The following is a 26944-nucleotide window of genomic DNA, read 5'->3' on the forward strand; positions in this document are numbered from 1 at the left end:
ATATACTATTTCTAATTTAATCCCAATTCAAGAAAAAAATGTTTCATCCAAAGCATTTTTTTACCTGTTTTGGTTGCTGCAATATATTTAGCCTCTGTAGTTAATAAAGTAATACACTTCTGTAACTTAAACTGTTAAGACACAATTATTCTTATAAAAATGAATAAATATCTTGAGTAAATTTTTTACCATCAAGATAACTTGTCATGTCGGCATCAATAAACCATTCTAGAATTGATTGTGAAATTTCATAACTTAAGCATATTTTTGAGGTGTCCATCAAATATCTGAAAATTTATTTCATTGCTTTTCAGTGAACCTTTCTTGGATCAGAAAGAAATCTGCTCATTACACTAACTGCATAAGCAATGTCAGGTCATATATAAACCATAAGATACATTAAAGAACTGACTATAGAAGAATAAGAAATACTAGACATAACTAGTTGCTTCTTCAGACACCAGATAATATTTCTTACTCAGATGAAAATGATTGGTAAGTGAACTATTAACTGATTTAGCATGTTGCATGTTGAATCTACTAAGCATCCTTTTAATATATTTTTCCTGTGACAACCATAATTTTTTAGCTATGCGGGGCTTTTCTATCCTGAATAATATCCATATCTAGAATCTGTTTTGCTATACCTAAATACTTCATATCAAAAGACTTAGACAATTGTTCTTTCAACCTGTGAATTATACCAACATCTTATCCCACAATAAATATATCATCAACATATAATAACAGAATAATGAAGTTACCATAAAAAATTTTTTTGACATACATGCTAAGATTTGCTACCATTTTTTTATAGCTATTATTCACCATAAAAAAAATCAAACTTTTTGTACCATTGTCATGAAGCTTATTTCAAGTCATACAAGTTTTTTTTTCAATCTACAAACTAAGTGCTCTTTCTTTTTCACTTTAAAACCCTCAGACTGATTCATATAAATGTTATCCTACAAGTCACCATGTAAAAAAATAGTTTTAACATCAAGTAGTTCAAGCTCAATATTCAAACTAGCTGTTAATCCTAGCACCACTCGAATAAAACTCATATTCATAACTGGAGCTAAGATCTCATCAAAATCGATGCATGATTTCTAAGAAAAATCTTTTACCATAAATAGAGCTTTGTACCTCACTAATTTTTCACTATCTTTTTTTAACTTAAACACCCATTTATTCTTCAATGGCTTCTTTCCTTTTGAAAGTTTAACAAGATCATAAATATCATTTTTTTGTAATAACTTCATCTCTTCTTTCATTACTTTTAATTAGTATTCTCTATCTGGAGTAACCTGTACATATTGAAAGCTCTCTAGCTCTATTTCACTGCTAACTAAAATAAAATCTAAAATTGAATATCTGATAGATAACTTGTGCTTTCTAGTAGATCTCATTGGCTAAAACTCTATATCACATGATACTGAAGGTAACTCCTCCTACTTAACATTTCAAGTAAAAAAGATTACTATTCCTGTTTAAAATTAATTGCATCTAGCTTATCACTAACTGTGGTTGGCTTATTGATATCCTCAAGTTTCATTTTTTGTTCATTTTTATCATCTGTGGCTCTTTCCTATGGAACCCTTGTCAATGTTAAAACATCACATTCAACAGTAACTCATGTAATCTTCTCATTTTTTTTAATGTTTTTTATAATTTTTTTATTGAAAGACCATATCTGTGCTTCTAACTGTCTTTCTCTTTATTGGATCTCATATCTTGTAATCAAATTCTTCATTACCATATCCTATAAACACATACTATATGACTTTACTGTGTAGCTTTGACCTCTATTTTTTTAATAAATACATGAATGCTTTACACCAAAAAACTTTCAAGTGAGAGTATGAAGCATTTTTTTCTGTCCATACTCTTTTTAGAATGTCAAAGTCCAAAAGAACTTATGGTGATCTGTTAAGCAAATAACAAGTTATGTTGATTGCTTCACTTTCTAATGGCTTTGATAATTTTGTCATCCTCAATATACATCTAACTTTTTTCATAATGGTGCAATTCATCCTTTTAACTACATCATTATACTATAGTGTTTCAAGTTCTATCATCTCATATTTGATCCTATGTTTTGAACTCTTCAAAGTCTTTGGATGTGTATTTCCTATCATTATTAGTCTGAATACACTTCAAGGGTAATCATATCATCTTTTTCATCATGACATAAAATTTTTAAAAATATTACAATACCTGACTTTTATTTTTTAACATATATACTCAAGTCTTACGTGAAGCATCATCAATAAAAGTAACAAAATACCTACTACCACCTAATAACTTAACCTCAATGTGATCACATACGTCAGAATAAATTAATTCTAATATATTTTCTTTTCTTTGAGAACTTTTATGAAAAAAACTCTACGATGCTAACAAACAATGATCACATGAATCAAAAGACATACATTTGGTCAAGGGAATAAGAGACTACCTTGCCAAAATTTGTAACCCTTTTCTCACTTATATGTGCCAACCTCTTATGCCATAAGTTTGCTAAAGCATCATCCTCAATAACATTTATCTGGTTATCGTTCAATTGTATCCATGTCTTATATATTGTACAACATAATTTTTTTCTTGCAACTACCATAGATTTTTTTAGAAGCTTTCACTGCCCATTCTTTTGTCGACTCTCATATCTTTTTTTATCAAAGATATTAATAACAAGTAAGTTTATTATCATATTTGAAATATGTATAACATCCCTTAAAGTCAACATGTAGCCTATACTAGTTTGTACAATAATATCATCAATTCTAACAATTTACGACACGTTCTTATTTTTCATCTTGGTACAATCAAAGTCTCATGAGTTTTAAGTTTAAACAACTTTATCTTAGAAACACAATGGTATGTCACTCCTGTGTTAACTATCCACTCGATACCAGGATCACTAACATGATTATAATCATCATGTGTACAAATCAAAGTAACTGAATTACTATATGAATTTATTGCTACAATATTACCATAATCTGAACTCTTACTTTTCTCATCTTTCTACTATTGCTTCAAGATTTTATAGTGTCATTTTATATGACCTGTTTTACCATAATGGAAAAATTTTACTTTATCTCTTAACTTGGATCTATGTTTAGACTTACTACGGCCTTTTGAGTTCTAACCTCTGTCAATATTTTTATCTCTATTCTTTGTTATCAGAGCTTGATTATCAGGGTTTACATCTTTTCGCTTTACTTCTTTATTAAGCATATTATCCTTTACCATCTCTAATATCATCTTATAATCAATAGTTGAATTAAGAATAATCACAAATAGAGTATTTCAACTGTTTGACAATGAACCCAAAAGAAATAATGCCTTCATTTCATCATCTATCTTAAGCTTTATAGTAGTCATCCAATTAAATATATCTTAAAAATCATTCAAGTGCTCAGTAATAAATCGTCTATCTCTGTATTATAAAGTTACAAAATTTTAACAAGCATAACTTTATTCATACTTATTTTTCTCTCATACAATGCTGCTAATTTTTTTCAAATAGTGTGGACATCTGTCTTTTATGCTACATGATGAAACACACTGATATTAACCCATTTTCTGATTATAGTCAGCATCTTTGTGCCTAGCTTCTTATAGTTTTTATCTTTCATATATGTTGGTTTAGTCGAATCACTCAATACCGATTTATACAAATTTTTGTAGTATAAATGATCTTTCATCATAGGCTTTCCAATTGAATAATTTGATATTGTCAATTTTATCATGAAAACTCTATCACCTTCAATGATCTCAAACAAAATTTACTTTTGTCTCGGGTTACTTCTGTATGGATGTCTCCAAAATAACCCTAATTCTGATATTATTTGTTAGGCCTGAAGCAATAAACACAATAATGTAGAAGCAATATATCACAATAAAATTATAGTAATGACAACAATCAATAATCAATAACGCAAGAAAAATAAAGCACATCAAGATTTACGTGAAAAACCCTCCAGTGTAGAGGAAAAAATCATAAACCATCAGAAAAATCTTCACTGTCAAATAATGGATATAAAAAGTTTTTCTCTAACTAAAACTAGAGCTACTCAACAACTAGAGAGAGACAATTAGAGAAATCTTACAAAATAGGTGACTCAATAAATACACATTGAATTTATTCTTAGAGAGCCTCAAACCCAATGTTCACCATTTAGAATGTAAAAAGCTGAATTATAAATTTGTTGATAAAATTTTAGCTTAATCGGATCACAAATTGACTTCTATTTAACCAACTATCCCTTCTCTTTTTTTTCTCTATCTTTCTGGTTTTTTTTTTCTTTTATTGGTTTGCGACATCACCTTAAAACAATCATAATCTCTTTTTATTAAGTAATTAAGGCTCTGTGTAAAAAAAAATATCCAAGCTCATGACTTTGATTGATCTAAAATCAATTACATGAAATTGGATCTCACTTTCCTAACAAAACTTATATATGTTTATTATAATAATTTTAAATCTTGTTACTTTTATAATTTATTTTCGTATTCGTATTATATTATTTACATATTTTAAATTATCATATTAAGAGCTTTTATTGATATTAAATTTAATACTAAAAAAAAAGAGAGAATCTTAGTTGCTTAGTACATGTTTCTTTATATATAGTGGTATTCATTTATGACCAGGCTGAAAAATACTTTTGAAACAAAAAGAAAATAGCGATAACCTTTTCCCATTTTTGGGTAAACAAATCAACAATAAAAATAAATATAAGAAAGAAATTTCTGAGAGAATTTTCTTTTGAGTACTTTCTACTCTACTTTTCTGGACCTTCAACGAAAATACTCAAACTATGAGAAGAAATAAAATCCAAATGCGGGCCCGAAGGCCCCGGCCACCTAGCATCATCCAATCTAAACAGTTCGTGAAGTACACTCGCTTTCCTGCGGCGTGTGACGATAAAAAATTCTGTACCGAAACTTGAGCAAACCCAAACCCAGCAACAATTCCGAGTCGGAAAAAATTGGCGAAGGTGCAAGGCCAGAGAAAGAAAAGAAAAGGGCTAACAGCCTACGTTTTGCTTTTAGCCTTTGACCTTGACCCTCTCCCTCTCAATCTCTCTCTCTTTCCTTTTGCTGTTTCGCTCTGCTAGGGTTTAATCAGGGTTTTCTTCTGCTTCACAGTCAGTAACCAATGGATAGATACCAGAAAGTAGAGAAGCCAAAGCCAGAATCACCCATTAACGAGAATGAGATCCGAATCACTTCTCAAGGCGCTATTCGAAACTACATCAACTATGCTATTGTTCTTCTTCAGGTTCCCTCCCTCTTCGACTCCCCGTCACCCCTTACTTTTTTTTCCTTTACTCTCATTTCTTTTAAGAATATTTCTTGCTTGTGGGTTTCTCTTTTTGTTTTGGGTGTTCAACATTGGGTTATCTGGCTCGGCCTTTTTTGGTCTTTGCTTTTATTCTTTAATGAGTTTTTTATTTTGAGATTTCGACATGGGTATTTTTGTGCAGGGTTCAGGGGTTTTCTAGTTACTTGATGGGTAATTTTTTTGGTTTGGTTTTGAGAAAATGCCGTTGGGTCTCTTTGATTCCTAGGGCTATTTGTTGGCATTTTCCCTAGTATTCAGTGGGTTCTCTGGGGTTATTATGAATCCGGTTGTTTGATGCATTTTTTTTCAGTTATGTAACGTTTGGGATTTATGTTCTGTTAGTTCATAACTATTGATAAGTTGATAGTTGTTGTCATATAGATTCTGCTGCCTTTCCCTTCTTTTCCTTGGCTTCTCTTCATTTTGCGTATTCTATTCTGCGTTGATTTACCATGAATTAGAGTTTCCCCCTCATGTGAATGGTGTAATGGTGCACCCCTTTTTGGTTTTTCTTTTCCTAATAGCTTCAGAAACCGTTAGCCTTTTGTATTGAAGCGTATTGGTGATGTTAGGACAAACGTGTGAAGGAGATTGTCTTGAAAGCAATGGGACAGGCAATCAGTAAGACAGTAGCCATCGCAGAGATTATAAAGGTTTGTGTCCTTTTTTATCATCCCTGCATTGTGCTTTCCCACTTTTCCTAATTAGTGGTTTGTACTTGTAAAACAGAAAAGGATTCCCCGCTTGCATCAAGATACTGCCATTAGCTCAGTGAGCATAACTGATGTTTGGGAACCTATCGAAGAGGGGCTTGTTCCGTAAGTCTCCGGACTTTTTTATCCCCATTTATGACGTGTTGGTTTTATTCTTGTGCATCTAAGCATTTAATTTCTTCTCTTGTGCAGTGTGGAGATGACTCGCCAGGTCTCAATGATATCTATAACCTTGTCAACCAGAGAGCTAAATAAAAACTCTGCTGGGTAAACTAATTTACCTTATATGTTGTTGGGTTTGTCCATTTTGAAGAATGAGAAAGTAAATTGATGAGATGTTGATTGGGTAGCCAATTGTTACTTTTTCAGGGAAATGAAACTATGGAAACTTTTTTTTTTTTAATATAATGCTTTGCTGGGATTTGTTATACACTAATGCCAGTGATTAAATGTTTTAATAGTCCATGATATGGAAAATATTATCATGTTGCTTGTTTTATTGATATTACTCTTTACTGGTATGACTTGAAATGTGTGACTCCAGGTATCAAGCTCCCCTTTATGCTGAACAACCCAAGCCGCAATATCATTACCAGCAGCAGCAACCACCCAAACAAGCTCGCATTCCATATAATGCTGTTAATGAAGGTGACTTCAGGAACAAGTAGTTCTGCAACTATTCTCTAACAGCTCTGTTCTTTTAAATCTCGACTCATTTCCTGCATTTCGTTTTTAGATTCATATGGCCAAGGAAGGGGTTATGGTAGAGGGAGAGGGCGGAGTTGGGGCAGGGGTGGATATGGAAATTATCAAGGTAAAGTTTATAGCTTTTGATTAGTATTATGGTAACTATTAATATTTGTCTTTGAACTTTTACATTTATGAAGTATAATTTTGCCTTCTAGTTGGACCACACCTCATTCTTCACTCATTTCTTATATAGATAATGGTGGATACTCAAGCTGGGGCAGAGGTGGTGGGCGAGGAAGGGGTTGGGGTTATCGTGGTAAGTATTCTTTATTCATAGCTTATGCAAGGAGAGTATTTTATCACTTTGAGAAGTTTTGTCTTGGTTTATCTATGCAAGTAACCATTGTTAACATCTAATTTCATAAATGCTATGTACAAAGAGTTCATAGATGAAGGTTCTATGTGTTAAAATTGCAAACATGGATCTAGAGTTTCATTGCTGCATGTCAACACATCCATCATCGACCGACTCTTTGCCAATTTTGACTCCTTTCAAAATAAATAACGATTTGGTTTATCTAATTGACTACAATATAAAGAATGTACAGCAAATAAAAATTTGAAATAGATCAAATAAAATAATTTCTAGTTTAAATGTTAGTTGCAACGAAGTAGAATTTGGAGGAAACATATACAATAATCTTAACAAGAATCTTTTAATTTGGATTGACAGCTTTTGCTAGTTATAAGTTATGAATCATGAACCATGGCAGTTACACCTATTAAAGTAGATAAAAAAATTACTTAAATATGTTCAAACTGAAGAAAAATAATCCGTTAGACAAATGAATTTCAATTTGCTAACTTATCAAGAATTTTCTAGTTCTTTTATTCTAACAGGTACTGACTATGAAACAGGTAGAGGTGGCGGGGGCAGAGGCTATAGCCGTGGCCGTGGAAGGATGGGTGGAGGTCGCACAAGGGGTGGTGGCTACTAAAGCATAATCAAGGACTGAATCTCAATTTTTTTTTCCCTTTAGCTAAATGCTTGCCTTGGGTAATTGGGAAATTATTGCAGTACTGTTTCTAATAGCATGAGATGTGGCTTAAAATCTGCAGCATTATTAAGCAGTGGTTTTGTGTTTCTTTCTACATTATATGGATGTGGGCAAGGTTGTTTTGTTGGTCTTTTTGCATTTAGCCAAAGGCAAGTGGATGGGTTATGGTTGTGCTGTACTTCAAGCTACCCTATCATGTTTATAAATATATATTTCTTTATTCCTTGAAAGTCTTTCTTGTCTCCTTGATTTTGTCTTTGCCCAGCCATAGTAATTCAAAGCCATGCCTGGTAATGGAATGAAAAAGAAAGTAATCTAACAATGTCACCATGAAACTTATTCTTAAATTGCATGGGCCTTAAGCCTTAAAGCAATAAAGCTCCATTGTTTCTTCTGCATCCTATTTCAGGCCTTGATCCATTTGATAGGAAAGTAGGAAAGGCTTCCATCCAAACAGAGTGTAAAGATAAAAAGTATTTGCATGGCTATGCTCCTAGGCCTATTGTATTCACGGGTAACAACAAACAAGTTTACCTTGACAGGCCCACCTTCCATCATCAGCTTACTGTAGTTTTATAGAAGAGTCAGGTCATCATCAGTCATCATCTGGCCTTTTCAGCAAGCAGCCCGCCCGTTTAATATTAACCTTTGGAAATATTTTTTGTATTTAAAAATTATTTTAATATAACTATTAGAAATAATTTTTGTGTTTAAAAATTATTTTTATTCAAACATAATATTAAATAATAAAAAATTTTGACTTTTCAATTAAAAAAATTTATTTTAAATTTAAATAAAAAGTTTATTCAAGATGTGTTTTTAGATAAAAAAAAGACATTTGAGATAAAAATCACTTTATCATCCTTATATTTTTAATATTTTATTATTTTATATATATTTTTTAAAATACTTCCATTACTCATAATATATTTTTATTGCAAATTAAATACTTTTTTATCAAATATTTTAAAGCACTTTTTAAATCTAATTTTTTTAACTATTGTTTTAATGGTAAATTAACCTTTAATATTTCTAAACTTATTCGAGTAAGAAACGAAATGTAAATATCAATTATATATGTACAGAATACGTTAAAGTTGTGGATTTTAAGAAAGACGATGATAAGTATAATTGTTAGTTATGTTTTGTTTTTGATTATTTGCTGCCGACACATATTTCGTACTAGCTTGCTCATGTCTCCATCGGTCACTTCTTGGAAGATATGTTCAACAAGTCAAAAAAAAAAATGCCCTTTACCAAAATGGCCGATGTATAACTCAATAAGGAATTTATAATCTTGAAAAAAGGTAATATTTTTTTATCGTCATTTTAGTTTGTTTTCTTATCGGTTTGTCACATTAAAAGAGATTTTTTTGTTACAATGGTGCATGGTAAATTATGTTCATACATCTAAAAAATATATTTTTTTTGATAAAAGAATAATGATACTTGTTTTTTTTTACAAGAGATGATGATAAATATTACGTGAAATAAAAATATTTTATTTAAATATAATGACGGATCTTGACATCTGATTTTAAAATAATCAATTAAACTTATATATAGTTTCATTTATTATATTATTTAAATTCAAAAATTAGTATCAGAGGTAATATGTGCTCAACGAGAAAATATTAATATTTTTCTAAATTTTTTTTTTATTTTTAATTTTCAAATCTTTATTTTCCTATTTGTTATATATGTATCAAACTTAAATACTTTTTAAAAAAAGATTTTGATCAATTAACATAATTTATTTAAAGTTTTATCAAACATAAAAAATTAAAAAAAGTCACAAATATATGAGATGATAAGTGATGGCTAAAAAAAATACATCTTTAGTATTTGATTAAAAAGTTATAATATTATCAATAAAACTAAAAAGTTAATTTATTTGTTTTTTAAGTTTACATAAATTTGATTTACTATTTATTACAAATCTATTATTTTTAAGAGTTCGTGAATAATGATTGTAGATATAATAAATAAACAAATAATAATGTGTATAAATTATAATTGTTAAACTCAAATTAAAAATAAAAAATAAAATTAACAAATAACAATGTGACGATTAGCAAAGAAATAAAAAGAGTCCAACTATATTACATTGTATACAGTACAGTATATATGGTTTTCATATATTTAGTAAAATTATTTTATAATATAAAAAAATAAAAAAAAAAACCAAAGAACGCAGCTTAAACAAATTTCGCAGTAGTGTATTTACCTTGCCCCAAAAGCTGTCCTGATGTGTGATAAGTTCGGAATATAGACGCAAAGAAGTCCGGGTACATGTTTTTTCAAACCCACTATTGCAGCTCTTATTTTCTTCCAAATCGCGTCAGTACTGTATAAAAGAAGGGAAATTCAAGAGAACAGAATTAGAGAGAGAGAGAGAGAGAGAGAGAAAAGGAATGGAAACCATGCGCAGCTCGAAGATGATGATGATGAGCAGCTCAAAAAAAGATCTTTTTCATGTTATTCATAAAGTTCCTCAAGGTGATACTCCTTATGTTAAAGCCAAACATGCTCAGGTATCTGTCTCTTATCATTTTATTTTCTGTTTAGAACAAACAAAACCCTATTTGTCTTATAGCTTCTTCAATCTGTTTTTTGCATGTTTATAATTTAAATATAGCATTTATTTTTTTTTACATTATTTCTAGCTCTATCTCTCTGGAATCCTAAGAGATTCAAGCATATTTTAACCTTTAATTTTGCACCCAAAACATAAGCATTTTTCTTAAGTTGATCCTAGGAAGAGAAGAAGAAGATGGATGGAAAACCTATCCCATGGAACTAAACAGAAATTAAGGAAGATCTGGCTGCTGATCACCCTAATAGTCAACAGCATCGTCTCAATGAACAGTGGACTTTGTTTCTTCTTCGTTTTTCTTGGATATCCCAAATTAATGAACAGCATATCTAGAACACCTAGGTGATGTTGAACAACTTTCTTCTATCCTATGAAGCATGGACACGCCTAAACCTTCATTCTACCAGTGTCTTTGACACGGTGGAACAAGAATGGGACACAGATATTTTTAGTTAAAGCATCTTCAATCTTTTTTCTATTTTTTCTGTTTTTTATAGTATTAAATTAAAAAAAAAAAGAGAGCACGGTTGATCGGTGATTAAAGTTTGTTCATCTTTATTCTCTCTGAACATATTTCATTAAAGTACTTTATACCTGTAATTAACTTTTAGTTAGAAATTTAGAACTTAACTTGAATCCCAAATCAGAAGTTAATAAAATTTCTATAGATGGTATCGAAAATACATTTTTCTCTCTGCGTTTGATCCAAAAATTTTGAACTTTTCTTTAGTTGAACAGAAATTTGGTTACAATTTGTTAAAAGTACTGAATCCACTGTGATTTTGGCTTGAAAATATTCCAGATGGTACAGAAGGATCCAGAAGCAGCAATAGTATTATTTTGGAAGGCAATAAATGCGGGGGATAGGGTAGACAGTGCACTAAAGGACATGGCCGTGGCGATGAAGCAACTAAACAGAAGCGAAGAAGCCATTGAGGCTATCAAGTCTTTCAGGGGCCGTTGCTCAAAACAAGCGCAAGAGTCACTTGACAATGTTCTCATTGACTTGTACAAGGTATAATGGATGATCGATTGATTCCATCCCCTGCAACTGTATTTTGGTTTATCTTTTTCACTATGATGACATTGATGATGATGATGATGGATTTGGCAGAAATGTGGGAAAGTAGACGAGCAGATTGACTTGTTAAAACGAAAGCTAAGATTAATATACCAGGGAGAGATCTTCAATGGAAAACCGACCAAGACTGCACGCTCCCATGGGAAGAAATTTCGAGTTTCCGTTAGGCAAGAAATTTCAAGATTGCTGGTACGAATTTGATTTTTCTCGCTACTGTAATTTCGTGAGAACTGGGAATTCCTTTGTCTTATCCTGCTGCTTTTCCCTGTTTCCCGAATGCCTTTGTTTCTCAATAGGGTAAAGAAAAAAATTTTTCTTAAATCCTGAACTGAAGCACTTTTGGTAAATGTCGCAGGGAAATTTAGGCTGGGCTTACATGCAGAAATCAAACTATCTGACAGCAGAGGTGGTGTATCGAAAAGCCCAGATGATCGACCCGGATGCCAACAAGGCGTGCAACTTGGGTCTTTGCCTGATCAAACAAGGCAGATATGAGGATGCACGTTCAGTCCTTGAAGATGTATTGCAACGTCAAATTCCAGGTTCAGAAGACATGAAAGCCCGGAATAGAGCTGAGGAATTGTTAATGGAACTTGAAGCCGTGCAGCCACCACTGGAATTATCGGATATTCTGGGCCTTGAAGATGATTTTGTCAATGGGCTTGAGGTCTTTATGAATGAATGGGTCCCAGTTAGATCAAAGAGACTACCCATTTTTGAAGAGATCTCCTCATTCAGAGATCAATTGGCTTGTTAATATTTGTTCTTTTGGTTGTTCAAAAGAGTCCTTAATTTGTGCTATATAATTGGGGTGGGATTAGTTTTATATATGTAGGAATAAGGCATGCTGTAAATACTAAATATATAGTGTAAAAGTGCACAACCGAAACCTGTTTGCCTTTTATTAACACTAGTTTCCTATTATATGAACATTTCTGAAATACAAAAAAAAAAAAAAAAAAAAAACTTAGTGATCTCCGGGTCACACGGCAATCTTGTAACAGAATTCTCATTCCAGGTTAATATTTGTTACTTAATATAATATTGACAAAATTACATATAAAAAATATATCGTAATATAATATAATTTTTAAATAAATATATATTTTTTATTAATTTATCTTAAAAATTTATTTCGATGTTTTCATTACCAATGCTACATAATTTTTAGAAAAAGTTTTTTTGTCATGCTAATCAAAATGTTAAAAAAATAATGCAAATAGATAGATGATATAATATTTTTTTATTTTTTTATAATAAGATAAAATTTGTACTATCGAATAATTAATTATGTATTAAATAATTATTACATCAAATACATCAAACCATCGTTTATAAATTGGATCAAACTCATTAGGAGAAAAATTATAGCCTATAAGTGTGATGATAACAAAATGAAAAAAGAATTTCAATAAAAAATAAGTAAAAAATCAAAATTAAAACCAGATTAAAAATGTGATTAATAAAATATCAATAAAATTACATGTTAAAAAAATTTTCAAACTCACAAATTAAATTTATACTCATAATATAAGAAATTTATTAGAATCTCCAAAATAAAATGAATGTACAAGTGAAAATGAAATTTATTTTGGACCCTTGTTAATAAATTTAAATGATGTCAATATAAAAAAAAAATTAATTTTTTTTATACTTAGATATTATTAATTTTTAAAAGTCGACTATTATAAGGTGGTTAGGCTTAGGCCACTGCTGCTTGACAATATTAGGCTGATAAGTAACATGGAAATCAACATATGAAAGCACATTTTTAGTATAATGTACTTTTTGCCCTGGAAGAGCAATCAACTGTTTATATCTCACCTCTGAACTTATCAACTGATGGATCATGCTCGGTCAGCAATTTCACTGGTTTTTTTTTTTTTTTTTTCCAATGGATTCTTCACATGTCATGTTTTACGATGGTTTGATTCTTAATTTGTTCCAAAACCGGCTGTTGAATTTTTTGTATAATCCCAAAAAGGTGCAAGTTTAAAGGAGTGTTTCCTTCTTGTTGTCCTAGTTTATGTGCAGAAAAATGTAAAAATAGAATTTTTTATTAAGCAATTATGCTTATTTTGCGCTCCATCTGTACACTGAATTTCAGAGCTGTAGCAAAGGCTTAATTTTAGAACCACTTGAAAATGCTTCATGCATGCACCTAAACATGATCTTCTGAAAGCACCTTCTTTCTTTATTTATTTATTTATTTATTTATCAAACTTCACTCTCAATAGATGCTTATCAAACTTCCACGCATCAACAAACTTAGTGCCATCAAAAGAATCCAAATACAAACTATACATGCACACAATCTTCTTATATAGGCTACAGCTGAAAAGCAAAGTGTAATAAAAAAAATCTATAATCAGGAAGAGCATCAATATTAATTGTGACTGCAAGAACAACCAATCCATGAGTGGCAATAGGATTATTGGAGAAGAGCAATGCTTCAACATTTGAAGCCACCGCAAACAGAGAGTACAATGATGAGAATCAAGGCAATCAAGATTCCAAGAACTATCAGTTTTATCTTCATATTTTGCAACCACATCTTTCTCCTCATTTTGGTTCCCTGCTGCCTGAAATCTTGTGCCTACAGTGCCCAAACAACATTAGAAGAGCAGTGAACTAAGACAAATATTCAAAATCCATAACCTATAATTTTGAATCATCAGTAGGAGAATCATGTAAAGAAATTTTCAGGTTTCAAATTGACCTACTCAGCTAGCCCTTAAAAATTTTGAAAACTATTACCAGTAAATTTTGCTTTTAAAATAAAAGAAATGCACAATTGAATGAAAGAAGCAATTCATTTTGTGTCACATAAGTTCAAGTATCCCACATTTAACTTAACATTCTTGTCTTGGACTTACCTTATGATGCTAACAGTTTACATACCAGTTAGTCACATAACAAGCCCAAATATTTCCCTATTTATGATCTATCCCCAGTGCAGTTTTAGAAACATTGGAGTTAACTTATGATGCCATCTATCTATTTTCCTGTCAGAGGTTAGCATGGGTTTACCAGTCAGTCACCTAACAAGCCCAAGTAATGCCCCATTTATGATCTGCACAGTTTTTAGGGAACAATGCCCATATTTTAAAGTAGAACTATATGATATACATTTGCTGACCTGAGAGCGAAGATTTTCTGTTTTATCCACCAGAAGCTCAATTTTCTCACCACGGTCCAAGACCTGCAAAATAAATTTGTTAATGGAAACCACAAAAAAGATCACAAGCTTTACTATTCATGATCCAGAAATTTGTAAAGCTGGACTCTTTCTGCACTTAAAGCCCTTACATTGCACTCCATGTTATCATGTATGTAAGGCAACTATGAAAGATAACAACAATTACCTTCTCAATGTTTTCCATCATAACTCCTTTGACTTCTGAAACTTGAGCTTTCACTTTGGCAATTTGACTAATCTCCTCTGGATGATCAATGCAATACTGCATGTGCTCCTTCAATTTTGGCCTACAACAATGATAATAAAAACATAGCATTAATGTATTTGATAACAAAGAAGACATTCTAGTTAATGGTCAAGGAAAAAAAAATACCCAAACTCCTTGCTCAGGCTGTTTGCAGGAGCAGTTGCAGCTTTTCCTCCACCATATCTCTTGGTAAAATCCTCCTTAATTCTCTCGAGAAAGGCAATTGGAACCTGTCGGCCAGCTGATTCAACAGCAACCACACAGTAAGCTGCAAAGTGGAAGGAAGGAGGTTAATTCAAGCAAGGAATGAAGTAGCCTAATTTCATAATACAGGAAGCAACACAAGTTGTGAAGTAACAGGAAAACATCATGCAACCACCAAAAGTACCTTTGAAATGAACACCTAAGCTTTCAGTGTTTCAATGGTGAGAAAACATTAAAGGACCAAACATGTTTATTCTTCTACAACTATAAGGGATGTGAACAAAGGACATTAATCATTTGCTAAAGTAATCAAATTACATAACAAGTTAATAACCCTCCAAAAGATTTATATATATATATTATATATATAGAGAGAGCGAGAGAAAAGGTATAAGCAAATAATGACGTCAAATTAAAATGATCACACAATCATACACTGGATTGAAATAAAAAACCAAACATTTGAATTATACTCTGTTCTGACCACTAGATTTTCCAATATAAATGAATTGAGTTCAAGGATATTCTAAAATTAATGGTTTTTTTTTTTTTTTAATGTAAATAGCTATATAACTGCTGGCTTTTTAACATATCATAAGTTGAGCAACAACAAATTCAAGAAAAAGTATGGACCTAAAAGGATGAATTAAAACCAGTATGGTTCGAATTAGTCTAGCCTCAACTCATACAAATTCTTTAGTGCTTATGAATCATAGTAGTTCATAGGCATACAAAAAAGCACAAACACTATAGAATGATAAGATAACTTTAAAAACAATAGCAGAAAACCTATACAGGCTTAATTTGGTTGTTTTGCTACTTGCTTTATTACTATTGACTTCTTGCTTCTTTAAAATCACTCAAAAGTAAAACTAAACAATAAAAACTAAAATCATAATTTGCTAGGAATGAGCAAATGATTAAATTATAACACACATTCATACATAATTGTCTATATTAAAGTACAATCATGCATTTCGGTTGCTTATAAAAGTTTAAATAAGTTCTTAACTTTCAATTACTCATAAATATTAGTATTTGCTGCTGTATCCAAATGCGATCAACACTTTTGCTTCAAGAGCCTTTTGTCACAAGATTTCTATTCAGATTTAATTCATTTGAATCGGCGAAACATTCAATCTTTTAGTTTTTAATGCTACTCAGTTTTGGAAAGTTTCAATTACAAGTTAAACCATCGATTTAAATTGCATTAATCTCCCCAAATTAACGAACATGCATATATTTTATGGTAATAGAAGCATACTTCATTTCTTGCACATCTTAACCAACTCTTTGCTTAAAATAGAAAGAATCCAACTGATTCTATCTCTTTTCGATCCCTTTCCTATGCATTAAGTTATGCTGAACACAATTAATTTTAATAACCTAAAAAAACTCAAATAATTTAATCAAACTCACAAAAGGTAAATGAAAATTAATAAACAAAAAGCGGTTAAGCAGATAAGAAAAATCGATCAACAACAATGACGAGAACAGAAAGAACTTCGTCGTCGAATCAAAGAAGCAATAAAAAGGCGGATCCGAGAGAGATAAATCGACGAAATGAGAAAGAGAGAGAGAGAAAGAGAGAGGAGAGGAGAGGAGAGGATATTACTGAAGCCGTTATCGACGAGATAGTTAAAGGTGTGGCCATCGCAGCTGTAAGTGAACCTGTTGTTGGAAACAGGAAGTTTCTGGAGACACTGAGAAGCTATGCCGGTGAAGTTGCCAGTGAATTCGGTATAGTCGGCTAACACCACCGTGCCTCGAGACACGAAGGCGTAGATCAGCGATTGTTGCCCCATCACAATACAAAAAAAAATCCCACCCCTATCTCCCACACCCTAGCACAAAAAAAGAGAGAGGATTCGAGGTTTCTGGTTTGGAAAGGTAACGAGGAAATAAAGAAATGGAAAGGATTTTATGGGAGACAGAGAGAGAGACAGAGGAAGGATGTTCGCTTGGATGAAAAGCTACGTATATGGAGACTTGTTTTTTTCCTTATTTTTTTCTTTCAAATTTTTCGAATGACATTTGGTTCAGCTAAACCGGCTGGGGTCGCCACGGGGTGTGAGCTTGGATATTGGAACATTCGGAGATTTGAATGAAAGTTTGCAATTTAGCTTGGCTTGTGTGTTTCTAGAAGAAGTCATTTTCTAACCTTTTTTATTTTATTATTATTCTTATTATTACGTAGGTTGTTTGTTCTTTTGCTTTTCTTTAGTATACAGGGTAAGCATAATTAGAAATGTGGACGATATATTAGTGTTTTAAAATTATTTGAATTTAATTTGAATAAAATTTAAATTTAATTAATTTGATTATTATCGAATTGAGTTTAAATTTAAATTATTTGATTTATCGATCGAATTGAATTCGAATATTTTTATATTCAATTTGAATAACTTGCACGTTTAATAGAATTTTTATATTTAAATATATTTTTATTATTTTAATTAATAAAATATATCGAAATCAAATTCAAATTCAAATTTAAGCATAAATAATTAATTTTTTATCGAATATAATAATTAAATTTATTTTTATGTATTAATTAAGTTTAATTAAATAAGTTCGAATAATTTAATTTTTATTTTGAATCGAATTTAAATTAAAAAAATAAAATTCGATCGAGTTCGAATTGAGTTTCGAGCTTTTAATTTTAAATCGAATTCAAATTTAAATTTAATACTGTTTCGATTCGAACGCAATCGATTATATTTTAAAATAAAAATGTAACTCTCAAATAAATATTGATAATATTATAGTATAAAACTCAAAGTTTGTTTTCAATTTGATTTACTATTTCCACTTTATTGACTTCACCTATGTATTTAACGACGGATTATGAAACAAAGATAACATTTTTTGCACCCAAACAAGTATAATACTAATCAAATTGGTAAGCAAATGAAAATAGGGATTCGAAACTAAAACGTTATATTTCTTGTATCACTCTATTTTTGAAAGGAATAATAAATAACGATCAAATACTTATCATACTAAGTCTCATTTGTAATAGAAATTAGTATTAACAACCGTATTTTCACTTAATCTATGAAACTAAAGTATGAATCTCTTATTATTGATATCTATTAGTATTGATTATAAATATTTATCGATTTAATATTATATCGCAAACATGAGTTCAATATGATTTAAGTGATTTGAAAGATAAATATTCAAATAAATAATATGAAATTTAAGTTTTTATTTTTAATTTTATAATATGATCGGAATGCTTTTAGATTTTATATATATTTAATTTTTTTAATAAATTTAAAACATTTTTCCCACATCGAGAATACGTATTCCTAATAATAATTGAATCTTTATATGAAATTTGATTCAATTTATAACTTTGATTGAATCTATCAAGTACATTACTAACTATGACATATTGTTGATAAAGGTGAAAAAGAAGCAATTATGGCATGTTATTTTTGCTTTAGTTAAAGCTTTTATCAATCAATTTCCAACATTATTAGCGGCAGATTTGCTTAAAGATAAAAAAAATTCATCACAAATAACTCCAGACAATGACTAAGCAAAAGAAAAAATGGTCGTTTTCCCAATGAATTAATATATTTTGTTGGAGGCCATGAATATGGGATAGGAATAAAAAAAATTTTGAAAAAATTTTAATTTGATTTGAAATTATAATATTTAATTTGATTTGAATTGATTTTTTTATTCGATTCGAATAAAAATGATATATTAAATATATATATATATTTTAAGTTTTGATTAAATTTCGGATTAAGAAGTAAACAAATTTGAATTAAATTATATATTTTTTAAAATTTTATAAAATAAAAATAATTATTTTATATATAAATATATTAAAAATTTTATTAAAGTAATATATATAAATAAAATAAAATTTAAAAATTAACAAACTGACCTAATAAAATTTGATTTATTTTAAAAAATTAAATTCAAATAAAATTTTAAAATTTTAAAATATTTTACATTATTAAAAAAATTAAATTAAATTTAATCTAATTCAAATAATTATCACCTCTGATAAGAGGAAAATAAAATAAAATTTGATTCGGTTTAAACAGGGTCGTAGTTCCGGAGGAGGCTATATAATGGTCTGGAGTTTCAAATGAGAAAAAACAAAAGGCTCGGTCCAGTTAGCGGAAATCGATAGGGGCTTAGACCCAAACCCATTTTTCTCGGAAGAAAATTCCTTCCATACCAGATTTTGATGACAAAGACTTATAAAGGACAGAAATATCAAATATGGGAAGTGAAAACTGACAAGAACTGAGAAAGAAAGAAAGAAACAAGAGAAAAACCATGAGCGGATTGGCTTCAGCTTCAACACCCAGTTCTACTTTCTTCTCTATTCAACAATCTACGATTCAAAGAAGGCGTTATATCAATCCATGTAACTCAGTTGTGATTCCTTCTACTCAGTTTTGTTCCTCAGATCTCAGCCTTAAAAGTTGTTGCTTTGGTAGGGCCAGAGTGGCTCAGAGAAGCAGTGTTATCTGCCCAAGTAGTGCTGGACCTGGTGCTCCTGGTTCAGGTGCATTTCCCTTTTCGTTTCTTGCACTAAATTCGCTTCGGCTCATTTCTTTGCTGTGAAATATACACCAACTGTGATGTGGCCTGTGGGTTTCAAAAATTTTACATTTTGGGTTTCTTTTGTTTTTGTTTCGTTTCTGAATCTCATGCTTCTTGAACTTTGAATTAATTCTAGAACAAAAAATACTATATATTAACATGATGATGGTTGTCTTTGTTTCTTTGAATTGTCATTAATCTCTTTTTAATTGGAGTAATAAAGCAGAAATCTTATCATCTTGTGGTCATATAGCTGTTGGAAAAGAAGTACGAACATGAAATACTAGTATTTCCTTGATTATAATCGTGTTCAAGTTCTGCACCCTATGGAGTTAGGGTAAAAATTGAGTAATTTCTTGAAAAGGGTAAATAAACCCAACCCATAGTACACTACAGCTGCTTTTTTTTTTTTTTTTCTTTACGTGCAAATGAGTGAGATACTAGTGTTTCAGGTGATAATGAAAGCAGGAATGTTTTGGATGCATTTTTCCTGGGGAAGGCTCTAGCTGAAGCACTGAATGAACGAATTGAGTCTACAGTTGGGGAGATTTTGAGTGCAGTTGGTAGGTTGCAGGCTGAGCAACAAAAACAAGTATTGGACTTCCAGGTAATTAGAGCTTGTTTTTGCAGATAATTCTTTGTTAAATTCATGATTTATGCGGGGCTTTGACCGTTTTTATTATCACTTTCTGAGTTTATTCAACCCTTGTAGAATAGCTTATTTGCTAATGCATGAATGGGAAATGGGAAGGTTATGCATTCTGCTGGACCATTGTATGTGTTTGTAGTTCATCAATATGTTATGCAAAAGTGATTGATTCTATCTCTTACAAATGAAACCTTAATGGAAAAGTTGATGATTATTTGAAGGCACTAGAACAATTGGAGCTAATTGCTTTCTTTTTCTTTCTCTAGTTTTTGACAACTGTACTTGTAAGCTTTGCAATTTTGCAGGCCTTGTTTTCTGCAAATCGTAAATTGCTCGAGTAATGACTAATGATTGCTTCATTCTTTTCCCCATCGTAAACTTTCTTGTAAAGGCCTTCTTATGCTAGCCTATTTTTTTCTTCACTTACAATAGGAAGAAGTATTGTAAGCAACCTTTTTTCTAATAGGAAAATTGTCATGTTCGGTTTTACAAATAAAATGTATTTGATGGCACTTTCGGTAACCCACACTTCTTCTCTCCCTTAACCTTAAAGATAAAAACTCATGGTGAAGTACATGCCCACAGTTTCAAACCAACCCAAGTTCTAGTAGTTCCATGGTCTGATTCCACTTCTAGTTATTGGAACCTGAAGCTAGTATTAAACTTCTTAGCCTCTAATACATGTTTCATCACAGTGGTTTTGTGTTTGGTTGTTAATCACAAAAGACATGTCCACATTCTGCATCAACTTAACAGGTCGTCTGATTTCATGACTTTTAAAGCTTTTCTTGTTGCGTGACTAAATGTTGCTTAGTGATCTATTATTTCATGAAGATATCCCATAATAAAGTTGCTTTGAGGAAGTATTCATTTTCTGGATTTTGAATTGGTCCATTCTCAATATTGCTTCATTTTACCACCTGAGATACATATTGATAATTCGTAGTATTAGATATGACATCTCCTCGATTCATTTACACAGGAAGAGGTGTTGGAAAGGGCTAAAAGAGCCAAAGATAAAGCAGCACGTGAGGCGATGGAGGCACAAGGCCTGATCCCAAAGTCTACTGCTGTAAGTGCAACATCAGTCACCAATGGTACTGCGTCCAAAGTTTCATCCTCAACTGCCGATGATAAAATTTCAGCAAATTCACCCTCCTACGATCCGGCCACCCCTGATGCTAATACAGACCCTGGACCTGCTAGAATAAAATGATGCCAATTATCCCCATTTGTCGTACTTTTCATCCGATAGAAAAGATCTATTGTACCAAATAAATATCCAGGATGTTTTTTTTAATCTGTAGACTTTTTTGATTGGTCGACCCAAACCACAAAATCGCTTTGTTATTCAAGCATTCAACGATTAAATATCATATCCTTGTCCGCCACCTATAAACATAATAGAGTTTATTCCAAGGGTTTCTGCATCTTTTACAAATCAGACTAGTAATGGTAATGTGAGATGTGAATGATGAACAATTTTTTCATTTCCTTGTATTCTTGGTCTTGCTTGCAGCCAAGTGGGGAGAATTTATATTTGCCCCGACTAGTTGGGTACAGCAGAAATGAACTAAGAGAAGCATTAATCAGATTAGTACATTAAAGAGTAAGCATTAAAAGAAATTCCATAAAATTAAACAAAATTTCTCATATCCTGCATCGATCATGTTTAATGCATACATTGTCACCAAAATATAAAAAAGAAAAGAATTACCAACATGACAATTTCTAGGTATGGTTAATTCTCATCACTCATCAACTTCAATACCAGACATTGGCACCCCTCCAGTGGTTTGACCCTTCCCCTTGACATAATCCACACCAAAGTCATAGTCATCATCATTGATAGCATCGTCTCCTGTGGTTGATTTGTTTTTGGCTTTTTTCCTTCTCTTATTCTCTGCTCTTTTCATCCTTGTGTTAAGTATACCTTCTACTGCATATAGCTTCTCATTTTGCCTGCTTGTAGCAGATTTTGACTTAGCTTTTTCCACGTCATCTTCTTCAGAAGCCATGGGCTCATCATTACCACCCTCAGATATATCTTCTCGGCTTTCATCACCTTCAGTTGATGGCAAGGGTTTGGTATTCTCCTGAAGTACAACAAATATCCAACAGATTTATATAAGCATAACACCATAAGTTCAAGCTATTCCACCTATTAACGTGCAAAACTAAACATTAAAAAATAATAGGGCCACCCGCCACTTCACATATGCTCATGTGTTATATCCACATAAGCATAGGAGTGGGTATCCATTGGGAAAGCAATTGCAACATCCAGCTTGGGGAACCACATATAATTTAAAAGGAGCAATCACGAACCTCTAGCATAGTCTCATCGAAGTTGAGGGGGTGGCTAGGAGGAACTTCAACGGAATGGAAATCATCAGCTGACTTGAGACTTCCAATGAATGAAGATTCTGTGTTGTAAACCTCATCAACATTAAACTCTTTTCCAAGTTCTGTAACAATCCTCGCCTCTGAAGGTTCTTCTTGATTTCTGACTGGTGGCATGGTGTAATATGGAATTTTACCTGATGTATGCCAAATGGATAGCAAATGTATTAAATTGGTATTGAAATCTGTTTATTCCTAAGCAATTAATTTTTCTATCTTTCAGATTTTCTAACAAAGATAGAGTGGAAAAATAGCCAAAAAATTTATTGACATGCATACCTTCATTCCAGTCATGCAGAACAATTCTTGCTGCAGCTTCAACATCCATAATACCACCCTTTTTGAGCTTTCCCCTCACAGTGGCCACATTCTGAAGGAATTCATCAACCGATTGAAAGCCTGGGATCTTGTATATTGTCACCAACAGTCTTTCCGGACAAAGCTTGAGAATTTCTCTCACTGTGTTGTAGACAAAGGAGAATTACAATTAGTATTGCTAACTTGAATTTGGCAAGACAAGTTAAAATATTGCCAATAGTTGAGACCAAAAGATTTCCCATTCAAAGATTCCTGCATAGATAGACAAACAATGCACTAGAAATTCCATTAACATGTCAGTACATATCTCACAGGTCGATCTTGTAGGAGAATTTAATGTCAGAGTAATTCCACAACTCATTTAGACTTTCGCAAAACTTAGGAGCCTAAATCTTCTATTAAATGTTCCTATGTTCCCTCTTCTCAAGAAAAGTTTGCACTTTGAGAAAACTGAACTTTACCTTTTTATTTCTCTTCATAATCCCACACCATAACCATTTTTATTTATCTTCTTTGAAATGAACGCATTTGAAAAGATAGATTTTAAAGCATGCCTTATTTAAATATATATTGAAGGAATCATAGTTTGTATTTCTTCTAATAAAAGTATAATAATAAGTAGACTCTCCACCTAAATTCCAAACTACTCAGAGTCATTACAATAAAGCAAGTTAAATCTCTAACTAAGCTCATCTAAACTAAACTATGCCTCAATCTCAAGTTAGTTGCAGACAGCTGCATGAAACACAAAATTCATTGGTTGAATTACCTGGACCAACTGGATCATCCAACTTCTCAATCCTTTTGCAGTTTCGAAGAGCTATTGATGCATCATTCCCTCCAGATCGAAGCATAACAACACCAGGACAGTCCAATAATTTCACATTCTTGTCCAATTGAACCTCTTGCATTGATCTTGTCAACCCTGGAGTAGCACCAACATTGACAACATGGCATCTTTTCAAGCTGTTAATTAGGCTACTCTTGCCAACATTAGGCAGGCCAATAACACCCACAGTTATGGACTTCTTTATCTGCAAAAACAATTTATGCAAAGAGATAAATACTTGCATTAGAACAAGGGATTTAAACTTCAAACTCCAACATGAAATTGAACAGGCGGATAAACCAGACAAACATAAATATATAGAGGACAGAATTACCACTAAGCATCAAACAGAGAAAATTATACTGCAGATCAAAAACAACAACTAAGTGTACCTCATGACTTCTTGAGTAATTTTTCAACAATTTAATGAGAGTTTCTGCTCCAAGACAGTCACTTGTTTGCAGAAGATTACTAGGCTTTCCTGCCTTTGAAGAAGATTTCCACCCTAAGTTTGATCTCTGCTCTTGAGTGCTGCACTTAAAGGCAACAGCAGGTAACTCTTCCCTGAGATATTTGAGCCACTTTTCAACAGCTTCTCGAGGAACAAGATCTGAAATACAAGCTTTCGTTAAAAACAGTTTAGGCAGAAAAAGTAAAGCAAAAAAAGAAATAAAGAAAAAAGTAAAAGGAAACAATGCCTTGATTTTACCATGGGACACACAAATACACTGAAATTGCAAAATTTAACTATACATTCATAGGTTAAATTATCAAATAATCCCTGTGTGAAAATTCACCCTTCTTTCTTTTTGACTATTAGGATGCCTAGAAATTTCTTAAACTTGACATATTCATTGTACAAGGAAAATATCGAGTAGATAGGCAAGTGAAATAAAGAACTTACCAATTTTATTCAAAAGCAACACAAGGTGCTTCTCAGGGCCTGATTTCATCACCATCTTTTCCAAATCAACACAACGGGTACCGAGAGGATCTCTAGCATCAAGGACTTCCAGAATGACATCTGATGCTTCAATGACTTTAACCAACTCCTTGTAGAAAGCTCTATCTGAGTTATCTGCAATTAAGAAGACATGTCAAAAAAATATGAACCATCCACCTAGAATGAATCAATCTCCACCTTAATATCAACTTACCACGGACTTTCACAATTCCAATAGAATCATCAATGCCCTTCCCCTCTTCAATCCTTTGTTCTTTTTCATCATTCTCTAGTAAACCCAATTTCCTCTTTTTTGCCTGAAAATTCATAGAGGCCCAACAGATGCAAAGTAACCATTTGAAACATCATAGCAAAATTTAGAAGGGGCCAGGATATGATAGTAAACAATTCAGCAAAAAAACCAACATTTGGATTAAAAAGCATTACAAGTTACTAAAAACAAAAATAGGCAAAGTTAAAGATTATCCTATAGACATGAGCTTTAAGGGCTTAACGATATGATAACAACCAAAAAGCAAACCTCCTAACAATTCGCCTTGGCATCAAACTAATTCCTTCAATCTACCACTATACATGAAAAAGTTTAAATTTAAAACACAACCCAAGAACCAAAGCTATAGTAAAACTAATAAAGATTTTTTTTTTTTCAATAAGAAACACATCGAAGCAATACCCTCTCCTTGCGGGCAGCTTTCTTTTGCTCCAATTCCTCGAGTGCCCGAGCTCGACGAGCTTCAAGAGCCTTGAGCTCTTGTTCCTTGAAAGGCCAATCATTGGGGATACCAGGGTCTTTCTCAACCTTTCGCTTACGCTTCAATCCCAACTTCTTGGCTTCCTTAGCTTTCTTCTTGTGATGCTCCTTCACTTTTCTTATAACTTTGTACTTTTGCTTCAGTGAAACTCTCTTGCTTTTGCTCTCTGCAAAATCATATAACCAAAATCTTAGAACCGATACTAAAAAGAATGAGGAAATAAAAAACTGAGAATTAGGTTTTGCTTACTTTTGCTCTTCTTCACCATTTTTTATTCCTTCTCACGTTGAAGTTTAAAATTTTGTTGGAAAGTGGAAGCAGCGGCCTTCTGCAGGTTTAGGATTTTGGGAGAAGAAGATGGAATGGAGAAAAAAAAATTTTTAATTTTGTTTAGGGTTTCTGGAATAGTGAGTCGGTGTGACCCGTTTTTGTAAAAAATGGAAGTGATTTAGGGTAATTTCCCGATTGCCCGACTCGTTTAGATATGAGTCCTCTAAGCGCTAAAACTGAAAAATGGAAAAATCAATGGGGTGAGAGAGGCTCGAACTCTCGACCTCAGGATAACTCAGAAGCTATGAGACCTACGCGCTAGCCAACTGCGCCACCACCCCGTAGCCTTACCAACCGTACTATTAAAAAAAATTAAAAATGTATATGGAAAATATAATAGTTAATACAATTTTTTTAATTAATATTAATAATAAATTTAATTTAAATGAACTTAAATGAGTTTAACGGACAACTCAAATTTGGATTTAAATTTAAATTTAAAATATATCAATTGAGTTAATTCGATTTATGAATATTTTAAATTATTTATCAGATACAATTTTTAGACTTAAATAATTTTATTACTCATGAATGAATTTCATTTTCATCGACTTTATTTGCTTACATCTAGATTATAAGTCTTATATTTATATATTTTTAAGCAATGACTTTAAAATTTCCCAATTTTTATGTAAGTTGCCTAAACAGGCAAAAAATCATTATCCTATATGCAAATGGTGGAATTCAAAAACTACAATGAGTATGCTTTTCATTATAAATGTATATAAAGAATTGATCGATTTATATAGTGTATTTTTTTTTTATTTTACATATTTTTTTAATCATTAATTTATTGTTATTGTTGAAATATCGACAACCCTTCAGTCCATCGATAACAAGAAGCAACTTGAATTTGTCGTTCCGTAACGACATGATATCCTTGACTGAGGAAGGCCACTTCATCATCACTAACCTGCATATCAACTCTCCATTTTGTACAGATTAGTAATACATCATCAGAGTTAATAAGATTATGCGGGAAG

The 26944-nt window shown here is 31.7% G+C and overlaps 5 protein-coding genes across 5 annotated transcripts; 3 read left to right on the forward strand and 2 right to left on the reverse strand.

Moving 5' to 3' along the window:
- The first annotated feature begins 4989 nt into the window (after nucleotides 1-4989).
- On the forward strand, nucleotides 4990-8044 carry LOC111313470 (uncharacterized). The gene is made up of 8 exons (XM_022914152.2): nucleotides 4990-5290; nucleotides 5926-6006; nucleotides 6083-6171; nucleotides 6259-6333; nucleotides 6611-6714; nucleotides 6803-6880; nucleotides 7010-7072; nucleotides 7675-8044. The coding sequence occupies exons 1-8, from the start codon at nucleotides 5168-5170 to the stop codon at nucleotides 7752-7754; spliced, it is 693 nt and encodes a 230-aa protein (XP_022769887.2). The 5' UTR covers nucleotides 4990-5167; the 3' UTR covers nucleotides 7755-8044.
- A 2027-nt stretch (nucleotides 8045-10071) lies between these two features.
- Nucleotides 10072-12399, forward strand: LOC111313471 (protein SULFUR DEFICIENCY-INDUCED 1-like). Its single transcript, XM_022914153.2, has 4 exons — nucleotides 10072-10348; nucleotides 11213-11425; nucleotides 11525-11680; nucleotides 11847-12399. Exons 1-4 carry the CDS (start codon nucleotides 10229-10231, stop codon nucleotides 12246-12248), a joined length of 891 nt encoding a protein of 296 aa, XP_022769888.2. The 5' UTR covers nucleotides 10072-10228; the 3' UTR covers nucleotides 12249-12399.
- Nucleotides 12400-13741: 1342 nt separating this feature from the next.
- Nucleotides 13742-17233, reverse strand: LOC111314384 (putative vesicle-associated membrane protein 726). The gene is made up of 5 exons (XM_022915685.2): nucleotides 16757-17233; nucleotides 15064-15205; nucleotides 14857-14977; nucleotides 14631-14693; nucleotides 13742-14087 (listed from the first exon to the last, which is right to left on the reverse strand). The coding sequence occupies exons 1-5, from the start codon at nucleotides 16944-16946 to the stop codon at nucleotides 13944-13946; spliced, it is 660 nt and encodes a 219-aa protein (XP_022771420.2). The 5' UTR covers nucleotides 16947-17233; the 3' UTR covers nucleotides 13742-13943.
- Nucleotides 17234-19364: 2131 nt separating this feature from the next.
- LOC111314386 (uncharacterized) lies at nucleotides 19365-21741 on the forward strand. The gene is made up of 3 exons (XM_022915689.2): nucleotides 19365-19678; nucleotides 20169-20323; nucleotides 21348-21741. Exons 1-3 carry the CDS (start codon nucleotides 19447-19449, stop codon nucleotides 21579-21581), a joined length of 621 nt encoding a protein of 206 aa, XP_022771424.2. The 5' UTR covers nucleotides 19365-19446; the 3' UTR covers nucleotides 21582-21741.
- Nucleotides 21742-21975: 234 nt separating this feature from the next.
- NSN1 (GTP-binding family protein) lies at nucleotides 21976-26105 on the reverse strand. Its single transcript, XM_022915687.2, has 9 exons — nucleotides 25881-26105; nucleotides 25553-25797; nucleotides 25073-25175; nucleotides 24820-24993; nucleotides 24308-24525; nucleotides 23856-24120; nucleotides 23048-23227; nucleotides 22694-22905; nucleotides 21976-22461 (listed from the first exon to the last, which is right to left on the reverse strand). The coding sequence occupies exons 1-9, from the start codon at nucleotides 25897-25899 to the stop codon at nucleotides 22117-22119; spliced, it is 1761 nt and encodes a 586-aa protein (XP_022771422.2). The 5' UTR covers nucleotides 25900-26105; the 3' UTR covers nucleotides 21976-22116.
- Between the last annotated feature and the right edge of the window lie 839 nt (nucleotides 26106-26944).

The sequence above is a fragment of the Durio zibethinus genome, chromosome 23 (genome assembly GCF_047325235.1).
Source record: "Durio zibethinus cultivar Kanyao isolate XHJ-2024 chromosome 23, ASM4732523v1, whole genome shotgun sequence".
In the NCBI taxonomy this organism is placed as follows: domain Eukaryota; kingdom Viridiplantae; phylum Streptophyta; class Magnoliopsida; order Malvales; family Malvaceae; genus Durio; species Durio zibethinus.